Below are 27,965 nucleotides of genomic sequence, written 5' to 3'. Positions count from 1 at the left end.
TTGCCAACAACATCACTATTAATGGCTTAAGTAAAAAAGATCAAATAATTAACAACATTTGGTTAATTTTCAAGAACAACAACTAAACAGGCTTTTAATTTTTTTTTTTCTTTCCACTCATGGACACAATTACTTCAGTACTTATGTCATTACTGCTTGCAAACATTTATTTATATACCAAAACTAGTTATTTCTTCGTCGTCTACAGTGGTGATTATTAATAACTATAAGTTTTACAACAGCCATAAAAGCAAATCAAATGAAGTGCAGCGATATGCTGTAAGACCTTCACCTTTAATTAATTTTCATCTATTTTAAATCATGATTTATTTGGTATGGATTATGAGTGCATGTCCATCTTTTATACGTAACGTTGTATACATATGCACAGTGATAAATCCCTTCCTTTCTCTGTTAATAGAGAAATTTCCTGAGAAACTTGAAGCATGAACCTTCTCATGCCTGAGAAACTTTACCGAAGGCCCACGCTGTTGTCCACAGTGTGAGGGTTTTACTGCTTTCGCAGTCATGAAGAAATATGGTGCCATAAGGGTTTTTTAGGAGAAGCTTTAAAGTTACTAAGATTTTAACAGCCATATCAGATATTGAAAAGTGCATGGAAATATCTACAAAGTTCATAACTATTAGCTTGTAACTTTCGATAATTGCAATGAAGGGCAATGATATAAGAATCTTTCAGGAGAATTATGATGAGACATGTTATAGTTTCTACTTCGCTATGCAAGCATAGGGAATGAAATCCAACATAAATCTATTGCTGTATCAAGCCAATTTTCTTCAATTTCACAGATTCCATCGAAACTCTGTGGCTAAGTTTAAATTGTGACTTGTGATCTTTTTTTCACTATGCTCACTGCGGGTAGGCTGTGCTATTTCGGTAGTCTCTCAATAAGCTTGCTCTTCTTTTTTTTTTCCCTCCAAGATGTACCAAGACACTTTTGAAGAAGACGATTTGATCGCTGAAGTTGAACTTGTTGCTCAAGCTCGCTACTCTCAAAACAATGATGTCGATGACAAGTTTGACACTGAAGGTGTGTGCGTGTGTTTATTTGTTATACATTAAACTCATCTTTTGCCAGTTGTTTCCAACCAAACAACCAACACTCAAATTCCTGACAGTGTTAGAAATTTCATTCTTCAATTCTATCGCAATGTTATGGATAACAATGTTTACGAGCTTCACAATGTGTATGACAGTTCATTCAACAAATTAACCGAGAAATATTTTCAAAAGCAAGCTTGGCCAGAAGCTGAAGTCATTGCATCCCTTGTTAACGACGGTACTTATACAAATAACGAGAACAACAGCGACTAACTATGATTATAGACCAAGTATTCTTGACTTTATACCGCGAACTTTACTATCGTCACATCTATTCTCACTTGACACCTACTTTGGAGCAACGTTTCCAATCTTATGAAAACTACTGCGACCTTTTCAACTATATTTTAAGTAAATATTCATCTATAAAAGAATGCTTTGAAATGTAACTGACACATGTTCATTAGATTCAAATGGTCCCGTTTCTTTGGAATTGCCTAATCAATGGCTTTGGGATATCATTGACGAATTTATTTACCAATTCCAATCATTCTGCAACTTCCGTGATCGCACCAAGAATAAGAGTGAGCAAGAAACAAAGTTATTACAAGAAAATCCACAGATCTGGAGTTGTTATAGCGTTTTGAACGTCCTTTACTCCTTTATTCAAAAATCTCGCATCAACGAACAATTGCTTGTTAGCAAGAATGGTGGAGATATGATGGAAGCCGCTGGTGAATATGGTTCTCGTCCTCTTTACAAGATGCTTGGTTACTTTTCGATTGTCGGTCTTCTTCGCGTCCACTGTTTGTTGGGAGATTACACTCTTGCCTTGAAAATGATGGATAACGTTGTTTTGAACAAGAAGGCTATGTTTGCCCGTGTTACAGCTTGCCATGTGACAACTTATTACTATGTTGGTTTTGCTTACATGATGCTTCGCAGATACGCTGATGCCATCAAGGCCTTTTCAACAGTCTTGTCCTTTATCCAAAAAACCAAACAATATCACTCTCGCTCATACCAATTTGAACAGATTGCAAAGAAGGGCGATCAGATGTACTCACTTTTGGCCATCTGTATCGCTCTTTGCCCAACTCGATTGGATGAAAACATTCATTCTCAATTACGTGAAAAGCATGGAGAACAACTTTACAAGATGCAGAAAGGTGAAGAATCACTTCCTATTTATGTTGATCTCTTCCAATCAGCATGCCCCAAGTTCCTCTCCCCCACAGGAAAGGGCGTCGATCCTCATCAACATCAATTAAAGGTCTTTATGTCTGATATCAAAAATCAAATCAATCTTCCTACGCTCCGCTCCTTCATGAAACTCTACACTACCATGGGCATTGAGAAATTAGCTAAATTCTTAGAAGTTGATCCTGAAGAACTCAAGACTCAATTGTTGGTCTTTAAACAGAAATCTCGTCAATATAAATGGACTAGCGGCAGCCTTTTAGAAGGAGAGTATCTTCCTACCTCTGATTTGGACTTTTGTTTGAAGCAGGATGTTGTTCATATCGCCGAAAGCAAAGTTGCTCGTCGCTATGGTGACTGGTTCCTACGAAATATCAACCGTTGTGAAGATATCTTGGCAAACTTGGAACTTGGTAAAGTCTAAATAGCAACATGTAAAAAGGAGTAATAATAGTAATAAAAAAAAAATCTTTATTGATGTAAAAAGCGTTTATTGATCATCATTCTCATTGCTAATTATTTATTTCTTCAATCTCGACTGTTTCCAACATCATTGGTCTCACATATGTCTCTTCCTCGATTAGTATAACCTTCATACTCTTCTTGAGTTCTTTTTGTTCTTCGTTATCCACTTCAATAGTATCTACCGTGTACTGTGTCCTTTTTTCTCTTTGACCAACTTTAAGGTTTACCTTAGTCAGGCGCTTGAAAGGACTCTTGTATGTTTCAAGAGTTGCATTGCCCAAGCAATTCTTTTTGTCGTCTTTGCGTTTTCGTGTTGCAGCATCAGGGATGGTGTTGCTACTTGACGTATCTGTGGAAGCATTATAGCTAACTACAATTGAGCCATAGTCTTCTTTTTTACTTGTCATTTGACCAATATTGTCTTCTAATACTTGCTCATTTTCTCTATTGAAACTACCCGCCTTTATGTACTTTACTGTCTCTTTTATCACTTCTGATGGCTCAGTTGTTTGATTGACTTGAGTAACTAATCTATGAATCACTTTATACAATCCTCCAAAATGATACAGCTGTCGGGGGTACGCATTAATAAAGCTTAATTAAATAGAGGTACTTCAACACTTACTGGTTGACAGAGCTGCACAAGAAACGCGCTATATGTTACAAACATTCCACTACTAAATCCACCAAGTGATACCTTGTATGCAAATAACAGAGAGCCGGCCAAGGAACCCACCGTTAAGATGGCTGTCTGTACAATTCGAAGTTTGACTGAAGTAGGAGCATTTTCTCTTTCTTGTTCGCTATGGTTGTGAGCATCCACATCGTACTGTTGTTCTGTTAATAGAATAGTGACAGCCATATATACTGCTACTGTAACGAAAAGCAAGATACCAAATATCGGCGCAAAAACAAAAATGCAAAATAAAGAGACTAGTATAACATCCATGAACATCGGAAACGCGCGAAATATTAGCTTGTTGAACAGGTCAATCCTATGCGTTACGTTGTCCGATGACACAGTTGATCGTTGGTTAGAGATATTATTTGGTGAGTTACTAATAAATGAGTGAGCTTTTTCATTCATATAGGAATTCACAGGCGCCCAGAATGAGCTTTGTAAGGATTGGAGTATTCCAAGCTATCAGAAAAGCACATGATTAAGCGGTTAGGATGATTATAAATATTTGGACTACTCACATGTCCTTGAAGGTAAATCAATCCAACGTAGACAACAATAGATAACCATGCAAATTGACCTTTGCAAATAAATAAATAGGTTAGCCTTGATATCGTACAAGGTTGACCAGCGATTACCCTCTTTCATGTCTCCATCTGTAATCAAACCAATTTTATATGGCAACCAGATATTTACTGCCAAACTAGCCACCATCAGCAAAACACTCAAAGCGGCAAAAAGTTGAAGCTTTAGACTGTGATAAGGCCATATATGCAATGCCAATCCAAAGGTTTCTAGAATAGCCCCCTTCTTTTTTAGCGTTTTGACAGCCTTCGTTCTTATTATTTTCGTCCCATCTGCCATAATTTCGATTGTAGTAACTGTAGTGGGTGAGGGTTTTAGTAGTGGTGCAGCTTCGGAATCTGCCACTGAAGTAGCTGGCGTGCATAATAAATTGAAACATAGTAACCACACGATGAAAAACTCTGTTGTGCATTTAATAGTAAAAGCTCCTAATGCAGTCCAGCCATATGCATCTGGTATGACATCTTTGGACAAACATAAACAAAAGGTTAATAAGCATATCATGCTTAATTCACATAAGCACACATGACATAATGTCATGTCTTTTTGTTTGATGTAGTTCTACCTTGCTTATGCTTTAAAAAATCTTTTATCCATAACCATTCAACGACACCATCAATACATGTGGTGTTAACCCAAAAGAAGCATTGGATAATAGAGAGTTTGGAGCATCCTGTATTATTGTTCAACAGCAAGACAAGATTTGCACACCAGGCAAACAAAGAAGCCATGCAATAATAGATAAATGACAATGGCATATTAAATTGACCAAGTACTCCTTTGATAGCAATTATAATACAATCAACCACAAGGCACGAAGCAACAATGACGTTAAGAACAAGGAAAAGACAGGGAAGACAGCGCAGTCGGTTTTGAACAAATTTAGTTTCCACTTTACGCTTGGATAACCATTGAAAAGCGCCTAGTAAAGCAATGATGCATAGTGAAATGGATGGACCGATTATGAGCACATCATGATGTGATTCATCAATTGGAAATTGAGTTGACTTGTTCATTTCAAAACAAGAAGTGAAAGAAAGATACAAAAATAGGAGAAAGGGCAAGTTTATGACTAAAATAGTAACAAGAGGGGGGGGTATAAAAGGATCATCCAAGAAACAGAATCGATCTACAGCTTTAGAGGAAGTATAGGCCAAAGCACGACAGGGGCATCTGTGTCCTTGTTTGTGCAGCTTGATAGGTATTCTGAATTTAATATGTCTTCTTTCATACGCAAATTTTCTGATTGCTGCTTGCTTTTTTGTGTGAGCACTAAGCAAGTTGCTGGGGCTTCAGATCCACCGCTACATATCACAGAAGACTCATCAAATTTCCAATCCTCTTTACCTACTTGATCCGCTTCCTCTTGCTTTAATCTTTCTTCGTCACCTATTAGAAAACAAGCGAGAAGTGTCAATGGTTTAGTTGTTTAAAGATAATTTACACCACACACGTTCTTTTCTGTAAGCTTCTGAAAACCTAAATATCTCAATTGCTTCTTTTGATAATCCATAATCGTCATTGGTTTTATCGACCTCAACCTGTTCCTCTTCTAAATCAGTAGGTTCATTGTTATGATTGTAGTAGTAAGAGTAATCAGATGTTAATTGAGAGGATTGCTCATCACTTTGCTGATGGTAGTATTGTTGCTGATTCCTCAAAAACTGTTTCCAATATTCTTGTTGTTCTGGACCAAAGTGCTTGGCGTGAAAATCTGCAAAACCTAATCTATTCATAAATAGACCTTTTGAAATGCTGATAGCTGAATAAAGTGCAAAATCGCGCTAGGTGCCACCATGCCAACAAATCTGATTGTCACACAGGCAAATTTTGATTTTCTTCAGCATAAAATACTTGCTTAAACACGCTACATGAAATCAAAGTGTGAGTTGTAAAGGGCGACGATATGTCTACAATTGCTTCAAAAAATTCTGCAAATGTATTCTGAGATTCTTACACAGCCTTTGTGGTAAGTGACACGATTATATCATACGGAGAATCAATCAACTGCTTAGCAGTTCCTTGCATCGCTTTAAATGAAGTTTGTTCTTTTTTTTTTTTGTTCCTGACATATTCTTTAATTACAATGTATATGTTTAAAAGAAAACAAAGCAAAGAGGGTGATGTGCCATCCAAGGTTGAGCTTGATAATTCCCTTAGAAAAGACCTCAGTCGCTGCAATAGCACATTATCCCTAAGAGCAGGAATCCTTGCTCATTGTATACTTGTGCTAGTAAGCACTATTGATATACGTGATTTACATTTATGCTGATTAATGATATAGGCCTTCCATTCCGCGAGCTTCTTAATCGATACATGGACTATCAGAGACGGTCAATGTAAATGTCCTTCCATAATTTTTTTTTGTTATTGTTCTTATTCTTATTCTTAGTGACTATTCAGCTATCTATAAAAAGCCCCATATCATATGAGGGCTGCAAGTCAAGCCTGATAAGCATATTCAGGACACCTATACCTATACTGTCAGTCTCATTCAGTATAATCGCATTTATAAGCGATTATAACTATCTTGTTGGCCTTATTGGTTCCTACTTTGTAAGTACGCAGCATCCTATTGACTACATTTCCTTTAACCAGATTTTGATAGGAAAGCATAACGTTTATCAGCATCTACACATGTTGTAGATTTATAAACTTGCTAGAGTTTATTGTGACATCAATTGAGTCTAGTATAGACGCTCCTGAGGTCATGAAAAGAGTCCACATTCATACTGATTTTGATTATGATGAAGAAGCCAAAAAACAGCTTGCTGCTTTCTTTGTTTGTTTGATCACACTTATCCCGGTGATTTTTAGTCTTGTATACAAGGTAAGCATTATGTTGACTTTTAGAATAGCTCTCCCTTATAGAATTACTAGCTTTTCCTAACATACAAAGTTGTGCAATACCAAAGACTTCTCGAAATATGTCAATCTTCGAAAAAAGGCGCTTAAACGCATAAAATTTATGCTTGCAACAATAAATTTGTAAATATCAATCTCATTACGCTGTAATTCTGGATTTAACGACACTGAAATTACCAAACACCATGGCCAGTCTGCCTCCAGAACTGACTTTTCACAAGATTAGCACTGACCACAGATGCTATGAATCGGCTGTGCAGGCTTAATATAAGGTACTATATTAATATTTAAGATGATTTTGGCTTGTGTATGAAATATATGTTGACTATATTAAGACAAAGAGTGTAATCTTCTTTGATAAACTGTGTCTTTCAAATAAATGGGATAAAATCATTATTTTGAGAAAAGTTGGGCAAAAATTGAGAAAGCAAATACAATTTATTTTAGAAGCAAGGGAAAAAAAGGCTCAGTAACCATCTAACTCTGAGTTTGAGACAATGTTGCAGGTTTCCGTATAGCAATTATAAAAAGTCAAATCAGTAAGCAATTTAGCTGGAGTAATATATATTCTTAACTTACCCTCTATAAAAAAGGGTTGGTTTAAAGCAATCTGGAAACCCGCGTCCAAGCTTCAAGCTTCAAGAGCTCTTACAAGGGGCAGTATCAAGAGTTTTCAGTCAGTTATCTAACCTACAGGCTGCAAGCATTCCAGAAACATAAAAGAACCCGCGTCCAAGTTTCAAGCTTCAAGAGCTCTTACAAGGGGCAGTATCAAGAGCTTTCAGTCAGTTATCTAACCTACAGGCTGCAAGTATTTTATCAAGAACGGTCAGTTAGATTCCTTAACCTACAGGCTGCAAGCATCTTCTATGTCGCTTTAAACCAACAAATGTAGAAAAAAGAAGAGATAAAGGCTTTCAAAGCCTCCCTCAACAATTTTGAGTGTCTGCGCTTGAAATGACTCCCAGAAATAACGTAGAAATTTGAAGGGCATACGTTGAACTGTGTACGGATTTGCTATTTGCACTAGTCACATGCAAATGTGATACTATTAGAACAAATACTCCTTATTTGGAATGCTGACCAACTACGCAAAATACATTTGTCTTACTAAAATCTCTTGTTCGTTATTGCAAGCTGCTCACCTCCTTTTGCACGCGTCTTAATAGGTGTAGATCATTTTTTTCATACATGGCACAATTTTATCCTCATTCTGAAATTTATTTTTAATAAAACAGTGAAAACAAAAGTAAGGATTAATAACATTACTTACTAAGACCAAGATTTTACATCAATGTATTACGAGTAATACATATATGCAGCTGTGAAATGAAACATCGAAGGCTAAGGAACGCATATATTAAACTTCTCACCTCCCTAAACGTAATAAAGAGTATCCAATTACAACAGTGGTTGTTAACACGTTCATTAATTGTTTATTTACGTCGTGCAAATAGCAAAACCCCTGTGTGTAATACCCGTAAGAAAATCCGCTAGGAGACACATCGCTTTCAACTTTTATATTTCACCTGAAAGTGCGTTTTGCTCTTGAATCAAAAGAAAGTACTTTTGTTACCATCAATACTAATAGTATTAATGCCAGGCAATTCGAAAAAAAGAAATAGAAGATTGAGTAATGATGCACAATGGTGTCTAAACAATCAAACTACGCTGTCTTTAAAACCATTCGCAGAGCACTTTGGATTGTTAGAACGCCAATACACCAATGCCAGATACAAAAACATTATTACAAAATATATCCCTGGCTCCAATCAGCTTTTAAATGAGTACAGTAGTTGGAATAATTCAGAAGAATGCAAATTATTTTGGACAGCCAGGCAAAGAAAGAAAAATAAATTAAATGCTAAGGCTGCTGTTGTTGATTACTTGGGTGATGTAATCCGTTGTGAAACAAGTCGCTTAACTCAAGCAAATATACCACCCATTCACGTCTATAGTAGCGATATAATTCAAGCTGAAGGAGGAGATGAAGGAGCCTCTGGTTTAGATGTCACTGAAAATAAAAATCATATTACTTCTTTCAATGAGGACGAAAATCTGTCGCGTTTTGAAAAAAGCCAGAATAAAAACATATATAGTTTATTCAGTGATTATAAAGAGAAAGCGATGCAGATGTCAGCCGACAAACTTTTGAAGATAGAAACTCACCTTCATGAGCTGTTATCTCACACAAACATCCTCCTTTTGACTCCACATCAACACAGTGAAACTCTTTTGGAGGTTTTCTCTGAAACAACATTGAATTCTTTGCGTTGAAGCTTGATAAATAAATTTGATAGCCTTTTTGAGGAAATCGACATCGACCAGGAAGTTCAGGTATTAAATCAGATCTCGAGAATCATTGCTGCTGTTGAAAAAAAGGAAATAGATTGAAGCGAAGCGGAGCTGAAATTATTGACACTGGCAAGAGGCAAAGAGTATTGCTTAGCCAGAACAATCAAAGCCATCAATAACCTGTAAGTAAAGTTAATTCACATTAAACATCCATTATATCTAACAGGCTTACTTACAATATATAGCTTGCAGAAAGTCCCAAAAAACGCAATTAAGGATATAGCTTGTATATCGGAAAGTGAACTGTTCACTACATATGTCGATCCTATACTCTCATCTCTTGTATCTGATCCAGAAAGGAATACGTTATTGAGATGGTCGAACAAAAAATCTGAAGAAAATAATTTTCGCCCAGACGCCACTGTCACTAAGTTGAAATAGATGAAATATTATCACAATCTTGGACACGGAGAGATAAAGGTAAATTACTGCAGCAATCATACTTTGGCACTTGATCTATTGAGAATCAGTATCCTTGCCAAGGACACTCTTGATTTCTACAAGCTGTCAAATTCATTTGGATTTCAAGTAAGCGACTTTACAGTTGTCTTTTATCTCATGTCCCTGGAATTCTATGGTATTTACACAATGACAGAAATTGCCCGAATCAAATTACCAAAGTCGATAAATGAATTAGCAGCCTTTCTCAGCCAAAAGAATTTCCGTTCATTACTTTATGTTTGCCAAGTATTCTGGTCCAACTGTAGTATTGCCTCTGATCAGAAAGATGTGACCGAACGCTACCGTCCGATAATTGAAAATCTCTACCGGTTGATTGATGTAAGCAAAAACAGATACCGCGAATGCTCTCTTTACTTTGAAGCATAAAATCTTGGCTATTGTTACTTTCGTATTTCTCCCCTCATCGGTATCAATATTTATTATTTTACCAATTATGAATAAACAGTCTCTAGTCCTCTCTCATATTTTTCTCCCATAACTACATAAAATGGCTTATTTAACTTTGTCTCAAAAAGAAAAGATTGTTACTAGATGCTGCGATGGCATTTTGGCAGCATAAATGGTCATTGAAGAGAACATTCCAGAAAGAACCGTACGTTGAATTTATCAACAGTGGAAAAAGAATGGAACTGTAGAGACGAAGCCAAAGCCTGGAAGGCTTCCTATCTTTAACGATAGGAAAAGAAGAGAGCTGGGAAGAGTAGTGCGTGCAAGCTGCCGTGCTGCTCTTAAAGAAATTAGTCAACTAATTAGCACCAAAGCATCTGTCAACACCATTCGCATAGAGCTGAAAAAAATTGACTATGCTCCTCGTGTGGCTGTCAAGAAGCCTTTCTTGAGCGAAAAACAACAAAAGGTAAGGTATATCTTTGCTAAAAACCATGAACAATGGACAGTAGACGACTGGAGAAAAGTGATCTGGACAGACGAGGCGATGTTGTATTGTACATTGAAAATGGGTCAATAAGCAGTCTCTATGTATCAATAACAAAAGCTCAGTAACACAATCTGACCAATCACAATAACAATTACAATTTTATATAATAAGTGTAACTGTTAATTTTAATACCTTTATTTTTATTCTTCTCAATAAAAGAAACATAAAGAGTCCCATTGTACTTTCTGTCTATCACAAATACTACAACAAATATTACAGTCGAGCTTTGAAATCGGCAAGTTATCCTCACAGCCCAGAGTATGGTGTAAGACACTGGAAAAATACAACAAAGAATGCCTGACGTCAACCTTCAAAAGTGGCAGAACTTCCATCATGATTTAGGGCGCCATAGCTGGTGAAAAGAAGTCGAAACTTGTTTTTATGAAGAAAGGAATGAAGACATGTGCCGACTTCATAAACCAGATCTATGAGCCAGCACTACTAGACTTCTACAAAAGTCTAGATAGTCTTGTGCTCATGGAAGATGCCGCACCCATCCATAAATCGAAAATTGCTGCCGAATGGAGGAAGGCAAAGAGCATAAAGGATATGTCTTGGCCGGCTCAGTCACCGGATTTAAATCCAATTGAAAATTTGTGGAGCATTATGAAGAAGAGTGTTAATGCTGTTTGCCCTTATGCCAAAAGCCAGCAAATTGTAGAAGCTGCTTTGGAAAGTGTTTAGAGGGAGTTTACTCTAGAAACAGTTAATAAATTAATTGATTCTATGCCAAAGAGGGCCAAGGATGTTATAAAAGCTCGTGGTAGACCCACCAAATACTAAAACAATAAAAAATCCAAAAATTGCTTCACAACTCTCATTTTTATTTTCGATAATCTAATGTAAATGACCTTTTTCCATCACCTCCCTTATCCTATAACTGTAACAAAGATACAAAAGGGCCACTTTATGTACTGTTTAGTCTTTAATAGCAACCAAAAAAAAAAAAAAAAAACTGGCTTTTAGATAATGGCAAACACTTTTTCGAGGGCACTGTACTGTAACAGTATAATAAATTAAAGATGGCCAATAAAAATCCTTGCCCATACATTGGCTCGCTTGGCTGTTAAACTCTTAAAATAAGAAATCCTAAAGATTTTTTTCCAAAGACAACGATCAAAGAATGAAACTGAGTGCCTTATCCATCCTCTACAGTTTGCTAGAGTAACTTGGAAGCAGGCTTCTATGATTTAAAGTGTCAATATGTAACTGTCATCGAAAGGTTGACTTTTAACGCCATACTTTATCTTCGACCAAAACTCTTCAATAGGATTAGAAGTGGTGAGTATGGCGGAAGGTAAGCGTATTTATAGCCCCTTTCCTCAATGAACTCTCTCACAACAACAGGCTTATGTATAGAAGCATTATCCATAACTATTTAACAGCCTTTCAGTTCATTCTTATCAAGGACATTCATCATGTTGCCTAAGTAACTCAAAAAACGTTCGGCTCTCATCCCTATTTTTGCTGTTGTACCTACGATCTTCCTATCAGCTTTTCTCTTTTTAATTCCAGTTACGATAACAGGCTTCCTCAGAGAAATATTAATAACATCTTGGCTAGATATAGCACCAAGAATAGTGATTGTATTCCCTTTGTTCTTTGTATCCACAATTTTTGCCGGTTCACCTACTTTTGACCAACCTCCTGTGCAACTAATATGTAGATTATCGATAGTCATTACTTGAACAAAGTTTTACTTCTTACAAGAAAATAAGATTTACGCTCTCACTTTTTTTTATTCCTTAAATGTTTCATGGCTTTTAAAAGTTTGACCTACCTTTTTTATATGCATCCATATTGTCGCTTGTATATATATGTTAATGAAGTTGTTCACCTCTATTTTTATATAGTAAAAAAGACTAAAAGGCAATAAATTTTATGCGTTCTTTGTTTACATCGCACGTCCTTGGGCTTATTTCCTAGTTTTGGTCTCACACACTATTTGTGTTACTCTGCAGAACCCTTTTTTCTCTTTGATTTTTTGCAAGACTAGATAAATACTATTTTGTAGTGGTTGTTATATGAAGTAATAATCTTGTATAAAGAAATGAAGCAAGTTATGCATAATCAAAAGAATGTCACCATCAAAAATGGTAATAGCAAATGATAGACGCGTTCCGAAACCCTGTAAACCTGTGAAAAAACAATAAGTTTATTTTGAACAAGTCTAGACGCAGGCATCAGGGAAAGATCAGAGTATACGCTGTGTGTCTTCAAATAAGTCATAATAAATAAAGCAATGATTCCTATATGCTCTACATATTGCAATACATATTGTTATCTGCGGTTCACTCATCCTCGTACCTATCATCATGACGCCTCTAGATCTATTAATAAGCATCCTGTTTATATACAGTTCATCGCATGAGCCCCACAAGGGATATAGTAGTCTTTGACCTTTCGGAAGTTCGCAACACCTAGATGATTACAATAACGGTATCTTGTTCATCCTCCTTTTCCTGGTATTCACATTGTTCTGTGAATGCGATGTGTTACTCTGCAAGTACTAGCAGTGTTAGATTGCTAAAAGTGATGAAATGATTGATTCTGTTTATTTCCAGGAATTCATGCTCACTAAACACAAGCATAGTTGTATATGGTTTCTCTTGTTGAGATGTAATTTTATCTTTATGATTTCCTTACGACTGAAGATGTAGCTGAAGTGTTTGATATGAATCATTATAATAACTTGAGCATACACTCTCCTTTACATTTCTCTATCGCATCTGAAAAGAATAAATAATAAGATTACCGACAACAATGATAAATAATCATATTGACGATATTAATGTAAACAGCAACCATAGGTTCTGAAATAGTGTGTCCAAAGTGATCCTCCTTCTTTTTGGACCATTTTTACCAAAAATGGCTATTCAATCTCAGCAACAAGCTACTGAGAGCTTGCTGATTTTCTCTACTGCTTTGTCCTGCTATATTGTTCAGCCCAATAGCCTAAAATAAGATAACCATAATGTTGTATCAGAAGAGTAAGCCAGCATCCTTTTGTTCGTAATTCAGGAACACTAAACATGATAAAGTTATTTGTTCGAAAGAATATTCTTTAGCTCTAATGAAAAGTATACGTGATACACTCCTGTTGCTACAGTAAAACGTTTCACTGGATCATTTGAGGGACCAACGTTTCTACAGAAACTACTTATAAAAGCCAACAGATCGGACTGTTCGTACTTCCAAGCATAACAAATTAATAAGCTGATCGACGCACTTGAGGTACCACAACTTAATAACTTGAGTTACGATTCAATCAGTTGCTATGAATTTATTTGACAATCTTCTGTATGAGTGTATTACTCTTGTTGTACTGTATCAAGTCTGATGAAAAGATTTGGCAGTGGTCCTACTTTATGAGCCGTGTTTAAACATGATCGGCCATAACGTGTTTAAATTTCCTATACCCATTTGGACAATCCGAAAGAAGAATCAAGGTAAGGAAGTTTTTTCACAAAAGAAACGAAGATCAAGCAACATGCTATTGTAAAGTCGGACAATAGACATACACATACACGCCAAAGCATGAAAACCGAAACACAGAAGGAACCCAATGTTGTGTAACATGAACTTAATGATCTTTTTCTAATAAAACGGGTAAATGGACATTTTCTTTTTTTTCCTTGTTTTTGATACACACACACTTTCACACACATATACAACACGCACAGCACATACAATTCGTATAAATAAAGGAGAATCAATTATTAATAGTCTATACAATTCATAGACATGGCTTTTAATGCATCATCATTTGATGTCAATAGGATTCTCAAGTCTCAGCAGTTAATAGAGGATGGCATTCAGCTTGAATCATCCTTACTTCAAATCTGCATCAACGTCATATTTTCATTCACTGTATTATTAATCTTTTGTATAATAAGACCGAAATATCCCGTCATTTATGAATCAAAACGAACTTTATGTAAATCAGAGTAAGCATTGATATTATTTTATTATTTGCTACTAACATCTTCTTTTGTAGAACACAAAGACCTGATGCTTTAGGAAAAGGCTGGTTTAGCTGGATAAAACCTACCTTCAATATCAAAGATGATACCCTAATACAATATTCTCGGCTTGATGCATTCACCTTTATTTATTTTGTGCGGATGTTAAAAAGATTGATTATTATCATGACAATTGGCTCCATGGCAATCTTGCTTCCTGTAAACATTGTTACTGCTTTAAATACCGGGTAAATAACAGCTTTTTATATAAAAAACTTTTATTGATATTTGCCACTTGTTGCACAAAATAGAGATTGGCCACCAGCCTCAATCCTAGGCTTTATTACTACCCCTTCTTTTTATACCTCAGATCAAAGTGATAAAAGTAAAATATGGTACTGGTGTCCGACCATAGCCATCTGGTTGTACTCTATTCTAATCGTCGGACATATGATCATGGCTTCCAAGAGTTTCTTACGTCTGCGAAAGAAATATCATACGATGTTGACAAAAGACAGTCATCGTATAGAGGATGCTGTCTCTAGGACTTTACTTTTATATGTCAACGAACAATCCAAGACGACAATAGAACGAGACAAGATTAAATACCTTGTCCATCAATTCTCAAACATACCTTCTCAGCGTATTGCAACTGGAAGCTACAATCAACACTTGGCTTACCTTGTACAAAAATATACGAGTATAGTAAACAAGCTTGAGAAATCACTAATAGCTTACTTAAGTAAGGCCAAGAAAAATCAAAACGATGATGGATCAGCAGGTTGGTGTGAGCCCATAAAAACAAAAAGATATAAGAGTCACTAAGGCATGAACATAGAAGAACTGGATACCTTTAAACGACCAATCATAAAACTTGGATGGTGGCATCAGATCAAAGTAGACGCAATTGATTACTACACAGATCAAGCACTTACGCTCAGTCAGTCTATCAAACGTAATCGTAATCAATTGCAAAATGCTGATCATTTATTTGCCATTTACGCCGACAAATACAGTGCACATCAGGCTTATGTGTCCTTACTTGATAAAGCAATAGAACAGCACGCACTCGTTCAAAAGGTAGCTCTAGCACCTCATCCAAAGGACATCATTTGGAAAAATATGACGCTAGACCGCGACACAAGAAAGTTGAAGCGATTATTTGGCCATGGTCTCTTCTTGTCCTCCGTCTTCCTTGCCAGTTTTCCAATTGCCATCGTCGCGTCTCTTTCCAACTTGATCAACATTCTGCGCTTCTTTCATAAAACGAGAAGAACTATTGCGAGCAATCGTGTGATTCTTGGCATTATCCAGTCTTATTTCACGCCCTGGTTCATGTTCTTTCTATTCTTAATAAGCATCAGCTTGCTTCGCTACATCACACAACAACAAGGCTACCGTACAAAGAGCATGCTCGAACAAAGGACATTGATCAGAGTATTCGCGTTCTTTGTGATCGACTACTTGTTCATATTCACTGTATTTGGCGTGCTCATCGGTATTCTCGGACAAATGACGATCATGGCACGTTTACTGCATCGAGAAAGAACTACAATGTTATCTCGCTATGTCTTCCAGATGGGTAAAAACATCATTGGCATTTGCATTCACTGGATCAACTATATCTGCATTAACTGTGTCGGCCTCGCCTTTCAGTTACTTCGACCGCTTGCTCTCATCAAGGAGAAGCAGGGTGTGCCTGATTTTGACTTTACCAAAAATTACGCCATGATTCTCTCTATCTTTGTCGCAACACTCTTCTCATCTGCCATTGTGCCCATCATTCTTCCATTTGCATTGTTCTATTTTGGATTCGCTACCATGGTCTTCAAGTATGAACTAATGTATGTCTATACTGTCAAAGTGGACACCTACGGTAAAACATGGCCTGTGCTTTACTGCATCATCATTTGCTCGGTCATTGCGTTTCAACTGATGATGATTCTTGTCCTAAGCTTGAAAGGTGCCCTCTTTCAAGTCTACTCATTGATACCTTTACCTCTTCTCACTTGCTTTCCCCTTGTGCTCCATGGAAAGTATCTCTATCGAAAAATTCACCCATTACAATTAGAGTTGAATAACGATGACAACGACTCAACTGAACCAAAGGAATCAAACAATGCTACACCAGACGATGACCGTAGTGCTCGCTGGATCGAGAAAATCTACAGAGACCCAGTGATCCGACGTCCTTTGATCAAACCGTGTATTCCAGAAGAATACAGACTGTTGATACCACAAGTCTACAAGCATCACCGACAACACCAGCTGATATTAAAAGAACTATTTCAAATGAAAAGTCGTAAAAAGCCATCACGTACTAACACTGTTAATACTATCAGAAAGAGCAAAGAAGAAGAAAGAGAGCGTGTTTATTATGTCGATCCAATCGATTCATACTATGATGGACCGAGCAGCAGTACTAACAGTACAGAACCTAGTGCTCCTGACTTGGAAATGATACTAGCAGAATCACCATTACCTGCTTATGTATCGTCTAAAGAGCAAACCTTGTAATTATAAATATATATAAACTTGTCTGTGCTGGTATAATACCTTTTACATATATATACGCCATGTATACAGTGAGGCCAGTCAATACCTGGCGGTTTGTAGAAAATATTTGTCTGAATCAAGAAAACAGTTGGCCAAAATAAATATTATCTTGTCTTTTTATGACAGCTCAGATTGTCGCAATCAAATATTATAACCACATTGTTGTTGGAGTGGAAGGAGAAGATGAAATGATAAAGATCATGCTTTATTTTCAGATTAGTAACGTTGGCGAAACGAAGACAAAGGATGTGGTTTTAGCCCCCAGGCCACGCTTTATTTTCAATATTATATAAATATTAAATAAACCTTCTTTTGTATTCCCTTTATATCTTGAAAGTCGCGCTCAGCTTTTTGTGATTATAATCCATGTGGAACAGGAATTCCTTTTTTTACTTTTGGTTCGTAAGTCAATTGACAAATCCTGGATGGATAACTACATTCTTTGTCTTCGTTTCATCACCATTACTATTATTTCTATTGACTTCCGTTTACGCCTCTTTTCAACTTGACTATAATTGCTGGCTAATATATACATTTTTTTCAAAATTTCCAAGTACCGTATAAATCTTCTTTTTATAATTGTAATTCAATTTACTCTTGTTCTTTCCCAGTGAACCGTATTCCATTGAACGTGAGCAGGTGTGAAGGAGGTCCGAATGCACAAACAATTTCTTCATATAAGGATTTGGTCGTAGTTTCTTCATTAGCCTTACAAGCCGTTTTGACAATTGATCAGTTTGTGTAGTACTCGACCGCCATAATAACGTACGAGTTCCCTTCCTTGCTTCGGGGAAAATGGCCTACGTAATCAACACCAAATCACTCAAATAATGAATGCACTGGGATATTACCCAAGGATGGGGCCTTTTTAGGAACATATACAAATACCTGGCATTCTCTACATAATGCAACCTATTCCTTTACACCTTTATATGCCTGTAGCCACCAATAGTTGGCCCATGTCGCATCTTGACCAAAATCGTCATGACCGACATGCACCTCTTTTAGGACTTCATCTTATTCGGATAACTTAGATATTTTCACTAATCTATCATCTACTGTTGTATTCAGCTTATTATTATTTGAAATGGTCAACTAAGTCGTTGATAAGGCTGAAGCACTAAAAGGAGAAAGAAAAGAATAAGGCGTCAAATAATGAGCAAAAAAAAAAGTTAGATCCTTCTTATGGTGGAGACGATCACTCTCACTCCTCCAGCAAGTTGTGTCATATGAATAAATCAAAAACGAAGTTTCCAAAGCCCAAGGATACTGTCAAGAAAACTTTTGTAAACAAGACATCTTTGGCTAATACTTGCAAATATCCCAAGTTCGTTACCTTGATTCAAGAAATAGTTGGCCACATTACTCAACTGGTATACGCTGGATTCATTTTTGCTAATTACTATTGCTTGAAACTTCTCAAAAATGGTGAAAAACTACTTATTGTCACTCAAAGTCTGCTCTACAACATATTTTTCATCTTTGCTGGTCAAGGAAAGCATGCCTCTGACAGTATCAAGAAGAGCTTCAAGATCTTTTGTGAATCTACTTTCCTTACTCAATCTGGATCAAAGCGAAGAGTACACTTTGTCCTCAAGTACGAATCTTGTGGTACGGTGTGGGATCGCGATGTGAACAGTGCATTAAAATATATGGTATCTTTGTTTACAAATCAAAACACGACAATGAAAGTCCTCCTCCCCTTCTTCAAAAGACTTTCAAAAGACCAACGGTGATCCCTGGATTTAGTGCGCTGCCTATAAACAACAGTACATTTCTTAATACTTTGACAAATATAAATGATAATATGTTAATTTTTATTCATTAGTCTTCTAGTTATTTGAAATATATGAAATAAACGAAGAACAATAAATTCTATCTTTAGTTCATCTCTAAGTTAAGCACTATGTATATATATACGCTGAGCAGGGTGAGCAAGTTAAAGATATATAAAACCTTTCATACAACAATTTGGGCTGGGTGACCAATTTCACTTTAAAACTCTAAACCCTTCTTTTAATATAAATATTTTTTTTTTTTTCTTTTTTTTCTTTAATGGGATACGCTACACTAGATTCTATACTTGCTTTTCCAAACAATATTTTACCTAGCAATTCGCATGTGTTGGTATTAGACACTTTGAGATCAGAAGGCAACTTTTTGATTCATCATTTTGTCATCAATCACCTAAAAGCCAACAAACCTGTCATCCTTGTTGGCCTTTCACAAATCTTTAACCATTACTTTTTGATTGCTCGTAAATTGGTAAATTACTCAACATTTAAACAAACGAGAATAACCGCCTGTACTTTAGGGAGTCAATTTACAAACCTATAAACAATCTGGGAAATTTATGTTTATAGACGGTCTAACACACCTAAATGACTATACAAACGGCACACCTTATCCACCCAGTAGAGCACCTACAGCACCAAATGGCACATTAGAGCACAATGACGACAATCTTAGACTGTTCTATTCTACCATCAAGAGCTTTGTCATCCAGGACGCGTTATTGATCATTGACGATCTGAGCGTTTTATTGTATAATGGATTCAAGGGCGTACCCCATTTCGTAACAAAGCTTCAGTCTCTCATGAACACTGTCGGGGGCACCTTGATAACCGTAGTACATGCAGATGAAGAAGGCAGCGATGATGTAGAACAGGACAACTTTATAAAGAGCGTGATCTATAATAGCCACTTGATCCTTCAAGTACAACCTCTTCATAGTGGTCTGGCGAGAGATGTCCATGGTCAATTGGATATTGTTCATGGTGGAAAGGATACGCTCAATGTTCAACCACAGTCATTACATTACAAGATACTAGATAACAATGTCCATTTCTTTGCAAAAGGTCTTGAACAAAATGTATTATAAATGTGTATACAATATATATAAAATATTTTCTTTTCCTTTTATTTATGCCTTGACTGTATTGTTACTGTTGCTATGACTTAGCCTGGTCTGTAAGAAACCGATCAGTTGACAAGCTCGATTGAGCAATGCAGGAAGTGATACATCTTGTTTAAAGACAATGTTTCGTCTTACTAACATTGTATCCAAAAATAGTATAGCAGGGTCTGCATAGACGCTTCTTACTTGCCGTAGCAGACGATGCATTCGAACAAGGTGGATTTGACAGAATGAGACGATGTCCATGTCATCAGGATATGATTTTTGAAATATTAAACATAGGTGGCAAATGTACGCAATACCAAACAGTGGATTATGATGACATCCCATGGTATCTAATGATGCAAGTGTTTCTAATATCAGGGTATATGTATTGACTGTCTGTAAACAGCCAATCAAGCAAGAGAGTTCTAGTTCTGGTCGGCTTTCAGTCGGTGACACTGCATGATAACGATGATGAAGTAAGCCTGTTGTTGTATATAATGTGTGGGTTGGTTCAACAATCGATATTTGCCTAATCCTTTGGTGTATACTGTTCAAATCTGCAAGTCTCATGCTTTCTTCGTCTGCTATAAAGGCTTCAAAGAGTCGCTTGGGCAAAAATGGCAATCGAGCAGATAGCTGTGTATGGCAGTATAACTCGTTTAATAGGAGTGACTCGATATCTCGTCGAGTCCATACCTGCGTCAGGAAGGTCTGTGGGTTCAGGTTGATGTTAAATGCGCTAGGTGTATTGAAGTAAGTCTGGAAGAGTTGTTCGTCTAATCCAGAGAAAAGTGCCTCTTGAGGATATTGCAGCGCTAGCATGTAGGCTGTTCTAAATAACTCCATCTTACGTAGCATGACAATACGACAGTATTGGGAAAAATACTCTGTCCTCCTTGGGTTCTGTTCGTTGGGTAAGGGTTGAGGAAAGTCAACATGCCAGTCGGATACATCAATAAGACCTGTCTGTCCTGTTGTGTTCCAATCAGCATAATAGTCCGCACATAGTAGCATCCAGGCTAGACGTCTTAGCCTTTCCTTTTGATCGGATTCTTTGTCATGACGTGTGTCTAATTTATGCAGGTCCATTGTAAGCGCCATCCTTATGGCTGTCTTCAATAACGGTGTTTGAACTGTTGATGGTGCAAAGAGACAGATGCGGCCCTGAGCATAGACAGAGAGGATAAACATGGAGATGACGACAGATATGTGATGTACATCAAACAAATCTTCTAAAAGTAGTCGCGCTTGTGCATAATAAGAATGCATCAAAATATTCGCAGCGGTTGGATCAACACGGTGATGCAAGGATGTATGTCGTACTATCAGGCTGCATATACTTAAAACAAGTAATGACTCAACTGGATGCTCGTTTGCGGCGCTCGGTACTGATAATATCATGTCAGTGTTAGCCAAAAGACTTGGTGCATCCAAAAAGAACGAGTATCCACAGTTTATGAAGCAGTGCACACATTGTCGCATGAACTGAACAGAGTTGTATTGCTGAGCCAGGGCTTGATCCAATCGTGGTACGGCGACGATCATCGACAGCTGGAAAAGAGGGTGCATCAGTCTGTGAAATAGGTGCATATCATATTGGTCCGAATGAATCCTTTTTGAACGTTTGTCTTTAACCTTGGGCGGGCGCGGTCTTACATTGATTCGAATCAGTTCCAACACTTCTTCCAGCCCTGATACTGTCAAAATACTCGTATCCAATGTCATGGTTGTAGGTGTCAGCTTCAGTTGCCATGTAACCGAGCTATTTTTTCCGCTCTCGTCACTTTCAGGACTTCTTTCGGCCTGATCTATAATATGATCGCCATTGTGATGTATTGAAGTGTCCACATGGCTTAATATTTGTAAAGCTTCTTTTAAGAATTGGTCAATCAGCACTGAATTACTGGTGTTACTGTCACTTTTGGAAAAAGATAAAGGTGTATAATGAGCTTGAGCTAACATGAACTGATCTGGTAATGGCAGAATAATATGCAAACGCACACACACACGAACAAAGAAAGAGGATGTTTGTAGAGCTTAAAAATATTGTGAGTGAGACGGTTTTTTAGTTTTGACGATCTGAAGTTAAAAAAAAGCCTGTAAGATTGTAAAGAAAGTTGTTTGGATATGATACGCTTTTTTCTTGTCAACGTTTTTTTAACTTTGCTCATAAGCTACCAGCAATGACAACGCTTGTCATAGAAACAAAAGCCATCTCTCACATAAAAGCTTAAAAGAAAGCGACACAAACGCTGACGAATTCATACTCCCATCAGAGTATCAATGAAAAGATAGGTGCCGTGTGTTTTATGCAGATAATGCACTATTGCACCGAGATTTTTGAAAAGCATCAGTGTCTCCCTAATTTGTCTTGCTATTGGTACCGAAATATTGAGCCAAAGTCTTATTGACCAATCTTTACAGTATTAAAAACTTCTTTTTGTCAGAAAGATACTATGTAATTCTTGGGCAACACAGTGTTTATTGTTATCAAAAGACAATATCATCAATCAAAAAAAGTTCTGTTTTCATATAAAACGACGCTGTTTATAATAATGAGCCCTCCCTCGTCTTATTATACAATAAAGAGGTTATGCGGAGACTCATCGACGTACATCTCCCCTATTCTTTATTTATTCGAGACATATCACAATAAGACTAGAAGTTGATGTTAAGGAACAATGGCTATTACATGGTTGGGGCCAAAGTTAGTGCGCTCTATAGTGGTTTGAGTAACCTGTATGTTTAATAAATCTTTCGAGTTTTATCACTTATGGGCTATGAATGAACCATATTACTGCTTTAACATCCAAGTTAAATACAATATTCTACAGTGGGGAAGAGCTGTCTTTTTATTTTATTTGATTACAATACAACTTATAATCTTCCTTGGGCAGCACTGGGGCCACACGAGAATATACGGTTAAACAGTTTTATTTACAATTAAAGCCTCAAGTGGGCACACGATAATGATAATATATCTTCTTCGCCCGAGGCAGGTCAAAAGAGAATAAAAAATTGGTAACTAAAAAAATCCTTATGGGATCAAGGGTAAAAAAGTTATGGAAGAAATGATGTTGCACCAAGTGTAAGATACACTAGTGAGAAGAAGGAAGAAGCCAATCAAGGAGCTTTTGCCCGAGGTGTGGGGGCGGAGAAGGCGGACGTTTTTGATGATGAAGATAGTCAAGTTCAAAAAGAAGAGTGCAGATAGCTGACCAACGAATGGTCCATGAGAAAGCGGTTTGAAAAGAACGTGGTTTCTTCATAGGTAGCATGTTCAAAAGGAAAGGATAGTGGATCAGAAATTGTTTCGGGTATCATAAGTCGACGGTGTATCTGGAGACAATGAATGTCATGGGCTTTGGTAAAGGATTGGTTAGGGTGCTGAAGACAGGTTTTGTCGTGACCACTGGGAAGCCAACCAAGGCGCCAACGTATACAGCGACTTCTCTCAGACCTGTTCATTGGTAGCCAAAGGATAGGATCTAGGGATATAGTCGGGCAACGGTGTATAAGAAGAACAGAGGCGTGCGTAGAGCGCTTGTGATTGAGGTTATCTTGGCGGAACTTCCTTTGCATCAAGCGTAAAGAGCGGCGATCAAGGGATTCTGGGTTTGGTGCGCATAGATCCAAATGGAGGATCCAGAGAGTTTATACCATTTGGAGTGACTTTTAGATTGGCGTAAGATCCCTATACACTATTTCCAGAAAGTAATGTCGTTCCAAGTTGCCGTGTTTTGTATATTTTGTATTATAAATTTTCGAATTATGTGACATTACTTGTAGAGAAAATTGTACAACAATTGCATGAAGACGGCGTTTAAATTTTGGTACTAACAACCATATCCCTCGTTTTTTCCCTTCTTTTTTTTTTCTTGTTTCAAACGAAATGATGTTGAAACATTGCTTAACTTTTCCTAAGCCTGTTCTTAAAAGTGTAATGTACTTTTATCTTTGATTTGATGTAACTTGTTGATATTAACTATTTTGGCTTTCTTTATACATTAGAGCTTGATAAGAGGTTTTGCTACTGCTACAGTAAGGCATGATGTTGGTATTCTAAAGACATCACTAATTCTTTGAATAGGTATCGCATAAGGTGACGTTAATCCCTGGTGATGGTGTTGGAGAAGAACTCTCTGAGTCTGTCAAGTCTGTCTTCACAGCTGCCAATGTACCAGTTGAATGGGAACAATTTAACCTCTCTGGTCATACTCCAGACTATGATGGCTTATTGCAAGAAGCACTGGCTTCCCTGCGCCGTAACAAGGTTGGCTTGAAAGGGATTTTATATACACCCATTTCAAAGCTCGGTCATGCCTCTATCAATGTCTCCTTGAGAAAGGATTTGGATATCTATGCCTCCATCTCACTTGTTAAGAACATGCCTGGTGTTAAATCGCGATTTAGTAATGTTGATCTTGCCATCATTCGTGAAAATACAGAAGGTGAATACTCTGGATTGGAGCATCAGTCTCATCCAGGCGTGGTTGAGTCCTTGAAGATCGTGACTCGCCGCAAAACAGAACGTATCGCTCGCTTTGCCTTTGATTTTGCTTTAAAAAACAACCGCAAGAAGGTAACTGTTGTACACAAAGCAAATATCATGTAAGTTCTCTTTGTACATAACACGCCCAGCGTTTGTGTTCTGATAATAAATAGGAAATTGGGTGATGGATTATTCTTGAAGACGGTCAAAGATATTTGGGAAAAGGAATATGCCGAAACGGGTATTGCTTTAAATGATATGATTGTAGACAATGCATCTATGCAGCTCGTCTCTCGTCCACAGCAATTTGATGTTGTTGTTTTGCCTAATCTTTATGGAAATATCTTGTCTAATGTAGGTGCTGGTTTGGTTGGTGGACCCGGTCTTATTCCTGGTACAAGTATTGGAAGAGAATATGCTGTTTTTGAACCTGTAAGTTTACAAACAAACAAAACGAGAGAAGCGAACTAAAAAAAAGATAATGATAGGGCTGTCGCCATGTCGGACAAGATATTGGAGGAAGTAATGTTGCAAATCCTACTGCCATGATTCTCAGTTCAGTGATGATGCTCAGACACTTGGGTTTACTTGAACAAGCCAATCGTATCTCCAATGCAGTTTACAATACTATTCAACAAGGCAAAGTGTTGACGCGTGATATGGGTGGTAATGCTAGCACAAGTCAATTTACAGATGCTGTCATTTCATCCTTGTAAAAAATATATATTATTTTTTATTATCATCTGGTTTCGAATCTGGTGTAATACGCTTTTCGAGAACTTTGTCAATCAAACCGAAATTGACGGCTTCTTCAGCTGTCATGAAATAGTCGCGCTCCATCATTTTCTCTAAAGAGGGATTCACTTGTTAGCAACAAATGCAGCTTTATTTTATTCTTTTTCTTATTACCTATCGTCTCAAGTTCACGAATACCAGTGTGTTTTTGGTATATTCTGTTTAACCTTTCTCTTACTCGGAGTATTTCACGTGCATGAATAGCAATATCCGAAGCTTGACCAGCAGCTCCACCTGAGGGTTGATGAATCATGATGGAAGCATTAGGTAGAGCAAAACGTTTACCAGCCTCACCTAAAAACATGGACTATTATTATAAACCGTATCTTTTTACTAATATATAGTGTGTGTACCTGCGGTGAGTAAAAGTGATCCCATTGAGCATGCTTGACCATTACATAATGTAGAGACAGGAGATTGAATATACTATTTACTATATCCATCAATTCTAGTTCAACCTCTTTCAAGGGAAGTTCTATATTCACTTGCCTGCATCTATACACATCAAATGTTATGGTTTTGAAATATTATGTAATCATTCAACTTACTGTATCATAAATAGCCATACCCGCAGTAACACTTCCACCTGGTGAATTGATATACAAACTGATCTGCTTTTCAGGGTTCTCTGCCTCCAAAAACAAGAGTTGAGCAACAATGACAGAAGCTACATTATCAGTAACCTATGCATGTATATAAGCGACAGGGGAAAAAAAAGATTATGTTGACATTTACAGGTCCATTTAAGCAAATGATGCGTTCTTTTAATAATCTCGAAAAGATGTCAAACGATCGTTCACCTCGTCCCTATAGTATATCATGAATCTATTCTCTTTCGTTATTGTTAATAATAGAATTACTGTTTGTTCAATGACCATAGGAATGAGTGCTTGTGCTGAAGGTGATTCTGACCAAGAGCCAATGATGTTATGAAAGGACTAACAAAATGAATATTGCTGTCTATACACTCTTTATAAATATATAAATATTACTCTTCTTGTGACAAATGGGCTCTTCTTGATCAAGTGTGTCAGCATGTTTTCTTTATTTGTAAATGAATAAATGAAAAGATAAAACTGTACCAAAAATTAGCGTATTTTTTTATTTGTTGTATCTGAATCAAGAGGGACTTTTTGGGTCCCTCTCATCTTTCTTAATAGCCTAACATTTAAAGGGGAGCCGTGCAATTTAAAGTAAATAAAGCTACTTTAGAGTATCAACATCTTTTAAGCAGCTTCCAAGAAAAACAAATCGACAATGTTGTCGATTTCAGTTTCATGTCTTAGGATCAATACTTTTAAAAACCAAACGACTACACTTCATAGAGGAAGTGTTAATAAATAAAACGCAATGCTCAGTTTTTTAATAACTTTGTTATAAGTTATTACGGTTTCTATTTAGCGGAGCAGACTTCAATTGAGACAGTCATATACGCCATACCATTGGATATAATGCACAAATTTATCACTTTTCTTCGTTGTTAACAGTTGAGTTAATATGGCATTTTTCAAGAAAAATGTTATTAGAAGGCTTTTGTTGAGGTATATACTATTAACGATTGGGTTGTTAAAAAGTTTTCAGACAAAAGTGGTGATTTTGACAGTTACATGAACCAAGTAAAGTTTGCTTCTAAGAAGTAAAAAACAATTGTCAATAAACGTCCTGCTGCTCCAACAAATAATGAATAAGTAAGACAGTAGTGCAATATCCGTTGAAGATACATTGAAGCCTATGCTGAAGAACAAAATGGCAGAGATATCATTGCTAAATTCTCAAAGATAGTAAAAAGAAGAAGCAAATTATTATTTACATTGGCAACATTGTCATAAAAAACACTTTACCAGGACAGTCCCAAACACGGACACCACTAGGTTTTAAGACATTATCAATCATAAAAAAAAAGGATATATTGCATTCTATAGTGTAATCGATGAAGAGTAAAAGTATATATCCTCTTTGACTATATCAGGTGTCTCGAATAAAGATTATACACTATGACAAAATAATGTTCCGCAGGATATACCGAAGACTCTGTAATAATCTCTTAAGAATATCTAATAATATAATCAAGTCTTGTTTAGGAGTCTGCAATAATATTAATCAACATAAAATTGTAAACTGTCCAGTGCAATTTTTCTAATCGTCTCAGTTTAGGCTAAAACCCGGTATATAAGGCAACCAACCGCTTCCAATTCGCCACACTCGTTTTTGCACGTTATCGCGCTGCCGCAGGCTTAAGGGCTTCGCCCTTTGTGATGAGTAAAAAGAAATGCTAATACGACGCTTTATTTAAGCGAATGGCTAAACTTGAATCCTTGTGCGCCTAACAACATACTCTGACTCCTCTCTGCATATTTATTCGCGTTTATTGATGCAATAATGCTATATATATATATATTTTCGTAGTTTATTCATAACAGAAAGTATGTAATTTAATAGTGTTATTCGTAAAGGTTTATGTGTTGAAAAAAAGACACATGAACTTTGAATCGGTGATTTTTGTGAAAAAATTATGTTTTGTTTCTTTATTCCTTTGGCTTAAATCTTTCGGTTGAAAGATAATGATGGTAAGAGACTAATTTGGACTACAATTGTGGAGCTGCAGTGAGGTTAGTAGTCAGTGAAGGCCTTGCTTTTGTAAGACTGG

The 27,965-nt window shown here is 36.8% G+C and overlaps 12 protein-coding genes across 12 annotated transcripts; 8 read left to right on the top strand and 4 right to left on the bottom strand.

Moving 5' to 3' along the window:
* Positions 1-943: 943 nt before the first annotated feature.
* Positions 944-2,687, top strand: RHIMIDRAFT_244330 (uncharacterized protein; the record flags this gene model as incomplete). The annotated part of the gene is made up of 4 exons (XM_023610054.1): positions 944-1,052; positions 1,101-1,301; positions 1,349-1,474; positions 1,531-2,687. 4 exons carry the CDS (start codon positions 944-946, stop codon positions 2,685-2,687), a joined length of 1,593 nt encoding a protein of 530 aa, XP_023465591.1.
* Positions 2,688-2,775: 88 nt separating this feature from the next.
* RHIMIDRAFT_244329 (uncharacterized protein) lies at positions 2,776-4,532 on the bottom strand (the record flags this gene model as incomplete). Its single annotated transcript, XM_023610053.1, has 4 exons — positions 2,776-3,297; positions 3,354-3,869; positions 3,929-3,987; positions 4,046-4,532. The coding sequence occupies 4 exons, from the start codon at positions 4,530-4,532 to the stop codon at positions 2,776-2,778; spliced, it is 1,584 nt and encodes a 527-aa protein (XP_023465590.1).
* A 589-nt stretch (positions 4,533-5,121) lies between these two features.
* RHIMIDRAFT_244328 (uncharacterized protein) lies at positions 5,122-5,728 on the bottom strand (the record flags this gene model as incomplete). The annotated part of the gene is made up of 2 exons (XM_023610052.1): positions 5,122-5,381; positions 5,446-5,728. 2 exons carry the CDS (start codon positions 5,726-5,728, stop codon positions 5,122-5,124), a joined length of 543 nt encoding a protein of 180 aa, XP_023465589.1.
* A 356-nt stretch (positions 5,729-6,084) lies between these two features.
* Positions 6,085-6,947, top strand: RHIMIDRAFT_238538 (uncharacterized protein; the record flags this gene model as incomplete). The annotated part of the gene is made up of 5 exons (XM_023608987.1): positions 6,085-6,225; positions 6,277-6,331; positions 6,385-6,548; positions 6,601-6,822; positions 6,873-6,947. 5 exons carry the CDS (start codon positions 6,085-6,087, stop codon positions 6,945-6,947), a joined length of 657 nt encoding a protein of 218 aa, XP_023465588.1.
* A 1,506-nt stretch (positions 6,948-8,453) lies between these two features.
* On the top strand, positions 8,454-9,134 carry RHIMIDRAFT_238537 (uncharacterized protein; the record flags this gene model as incomplete). The annotated part of the gene is made up of 1 exon (XM_023608986.1): positions 8,454-9,134. The coding sequence occupies one exon, from the start codon at positions 8,454-8,456 to the stop codon at positions 9,132-9,134; it is 681 nt and encodes a 226-aa protein (XP_023465587.1).
* A 198-nt stretch (positions 9,135-9,332) lies between these two features.
* RHIMIDRAFT_19900 (uncharacterized protein) lies at positions 9,333-10,112 on the top strand. The gene is made up of 2 exons (XM_023606340.1): positions 9,333-9,334; positions 9,398-10,112. The coding sequence occupies exon 2, from the start codon at positions 9,594-9,596 to the stop codon at positions 10,038-10,040; it is 447 nt and encodes a 148-aa protein (XP_023465586.1). The 5' UTR covers positions 9,333-9,334; positions 9,398-9,593; the 3' UTR covers positions 10,041-10,112.
* Positions 10,113-14,260: 4,148 nt separating this feature from the next.
* RHIMIDRAFT_256708 (DUF221-domain-containing protein) lies at positions 14,261-17,488 on the top strand. Its single transcript, XM_023611232.1, has 4 exons — positions 14,261-14,558; positions 14,609-14,821; positions 14,885-15,354; positions 15,412-17,488. The coding sequence occupies exons 1-4, from the start codon at positions 14,356-14,358 to the stop codon at positions 17,088-17,090; spliced, it is 2,565 nt and encodes an 854-aa protein (XP_023465585.1). The 5' UTR covers positions 14,261-14,355; the 3' UTR covers positions 17,091-17,488.
* Positions 17,489-18,358: 870 nt separating this feature from the next.
* Positions 18,359-18,949, top strand: RHIMIDRAFT_297699 (uncharacterized protein; the record flags this gene model as incomplete). Its single annotated transcript, XM_023614282.1, has 1 exon — positions 18,359-18,949. The coding sequence occupies one exon, from the start codon at positions 18,359-18,361 to the stop codon at positions 18,863-18,865; it is 507 nt and encodes a 168-aa protein (XP_023465584.1). The 3' UTR covers positions 18,866-18,949.
* A 235-nt stretch (positions 18,950-19,184) lies between these two features.
* RHIMIDRAFT_238533 (uncharacterized protein) lies at positions 19,185-20,010 on the top strand (the record flags this gene model as incomplete). Its single annotated transcript, XM_023608985.1, has 2 exons — positions 19,185-19,394; positions 19,444-20,010. 2 exons carry the CDS (start codon positions 19,185-19,187, stop codon positions 20,008-20,010), a joined length of 777 nt encoding a protein of 258 aa, XP_023465583.1.
* A 42-nt stretch (positions 20,011-20,052) lies between these two features.
* Positions 20,053-21,993, bottom strand: RHIMIDRAFT_244322 (uncharacterized protein; the record flags this gene model as incomplete). Its single annotated transcript, XM_023610051.1, has 1 exon — positions 20,053-21,993. One exon carries the CDS (start codon positions 21,991-21,993, stop codon positions 20,053-20,055), a length of 1,941 nt encoding a protein of 646 aa, XP_023465582.1.
* Positions 21,994-23,923: 1,930 nt separating this feature from the next.
* Positions 23,924-25,239, top strand: RHIMIDRAFT_244321 (isocitrate dehydrogenase; the record flags this gene model as incomplete). The annotated part of the gene is made up of 5 exons (XM_023610050.1): positions 23,924-23,971; positions 24,043-24,072; positions 24,122-24,642; positions 24,697-24,955; positions 25,012-25,239. The coding sequence occupies 5 exons, from the start codon at positions 23,924-23,926 to the stop codon at positions 25,237-25,239; spliced, it is 1,086 nt and encodes a 361-aa protein (XP_023465581.1).
* A 10-nt stretch (positions 25,240-25,249) lies between these two features.
* Positions 25,250-26,355, bottom strand: RHIMIDRAFT_285235 (proteolytic subunit of ATP-dependent Clp protease; the record flags this gene model as incomplete). The annotated part of the gene is made up of 7 exons (XM_023613255.1): positions 25,250-25,371; positions 25,433-25,612; positions 25,672-25,744; positions 25,867-26,001; positions 26,054-26,125; positions 26,179-26,256; positions 26,311-26,355. 7 exons carry the CDS (start codon positions 26,353-26,355, stop codon positions 25,250-25,252), a joined length of 705 nt encoding a protein of 234 aa, XP_023465580.1.
* Positions 26,356-27,965: the final 1,610 nt, after the last annotated feature.

The sequence above is a fragment of the Rhizopus microsporus genome (assembly GCF_002708625.1).
Source record: "Rhizopus microsporus ATCC 52813 unplaced genomic scaffold scaffold_10, whole genome shotgun sequence".
NCBI classification, from domain to species: domain Eukaryota; kingdom Fungi; phylum Mucoromycota; class Mucoromycetes; order Mucorales; family Rhizopodaceae; genus Rhizopus; species Rhizopus microsporus.
This window is presented reverse-complemented; position numbering and strand designations above follow the sequence as displayed.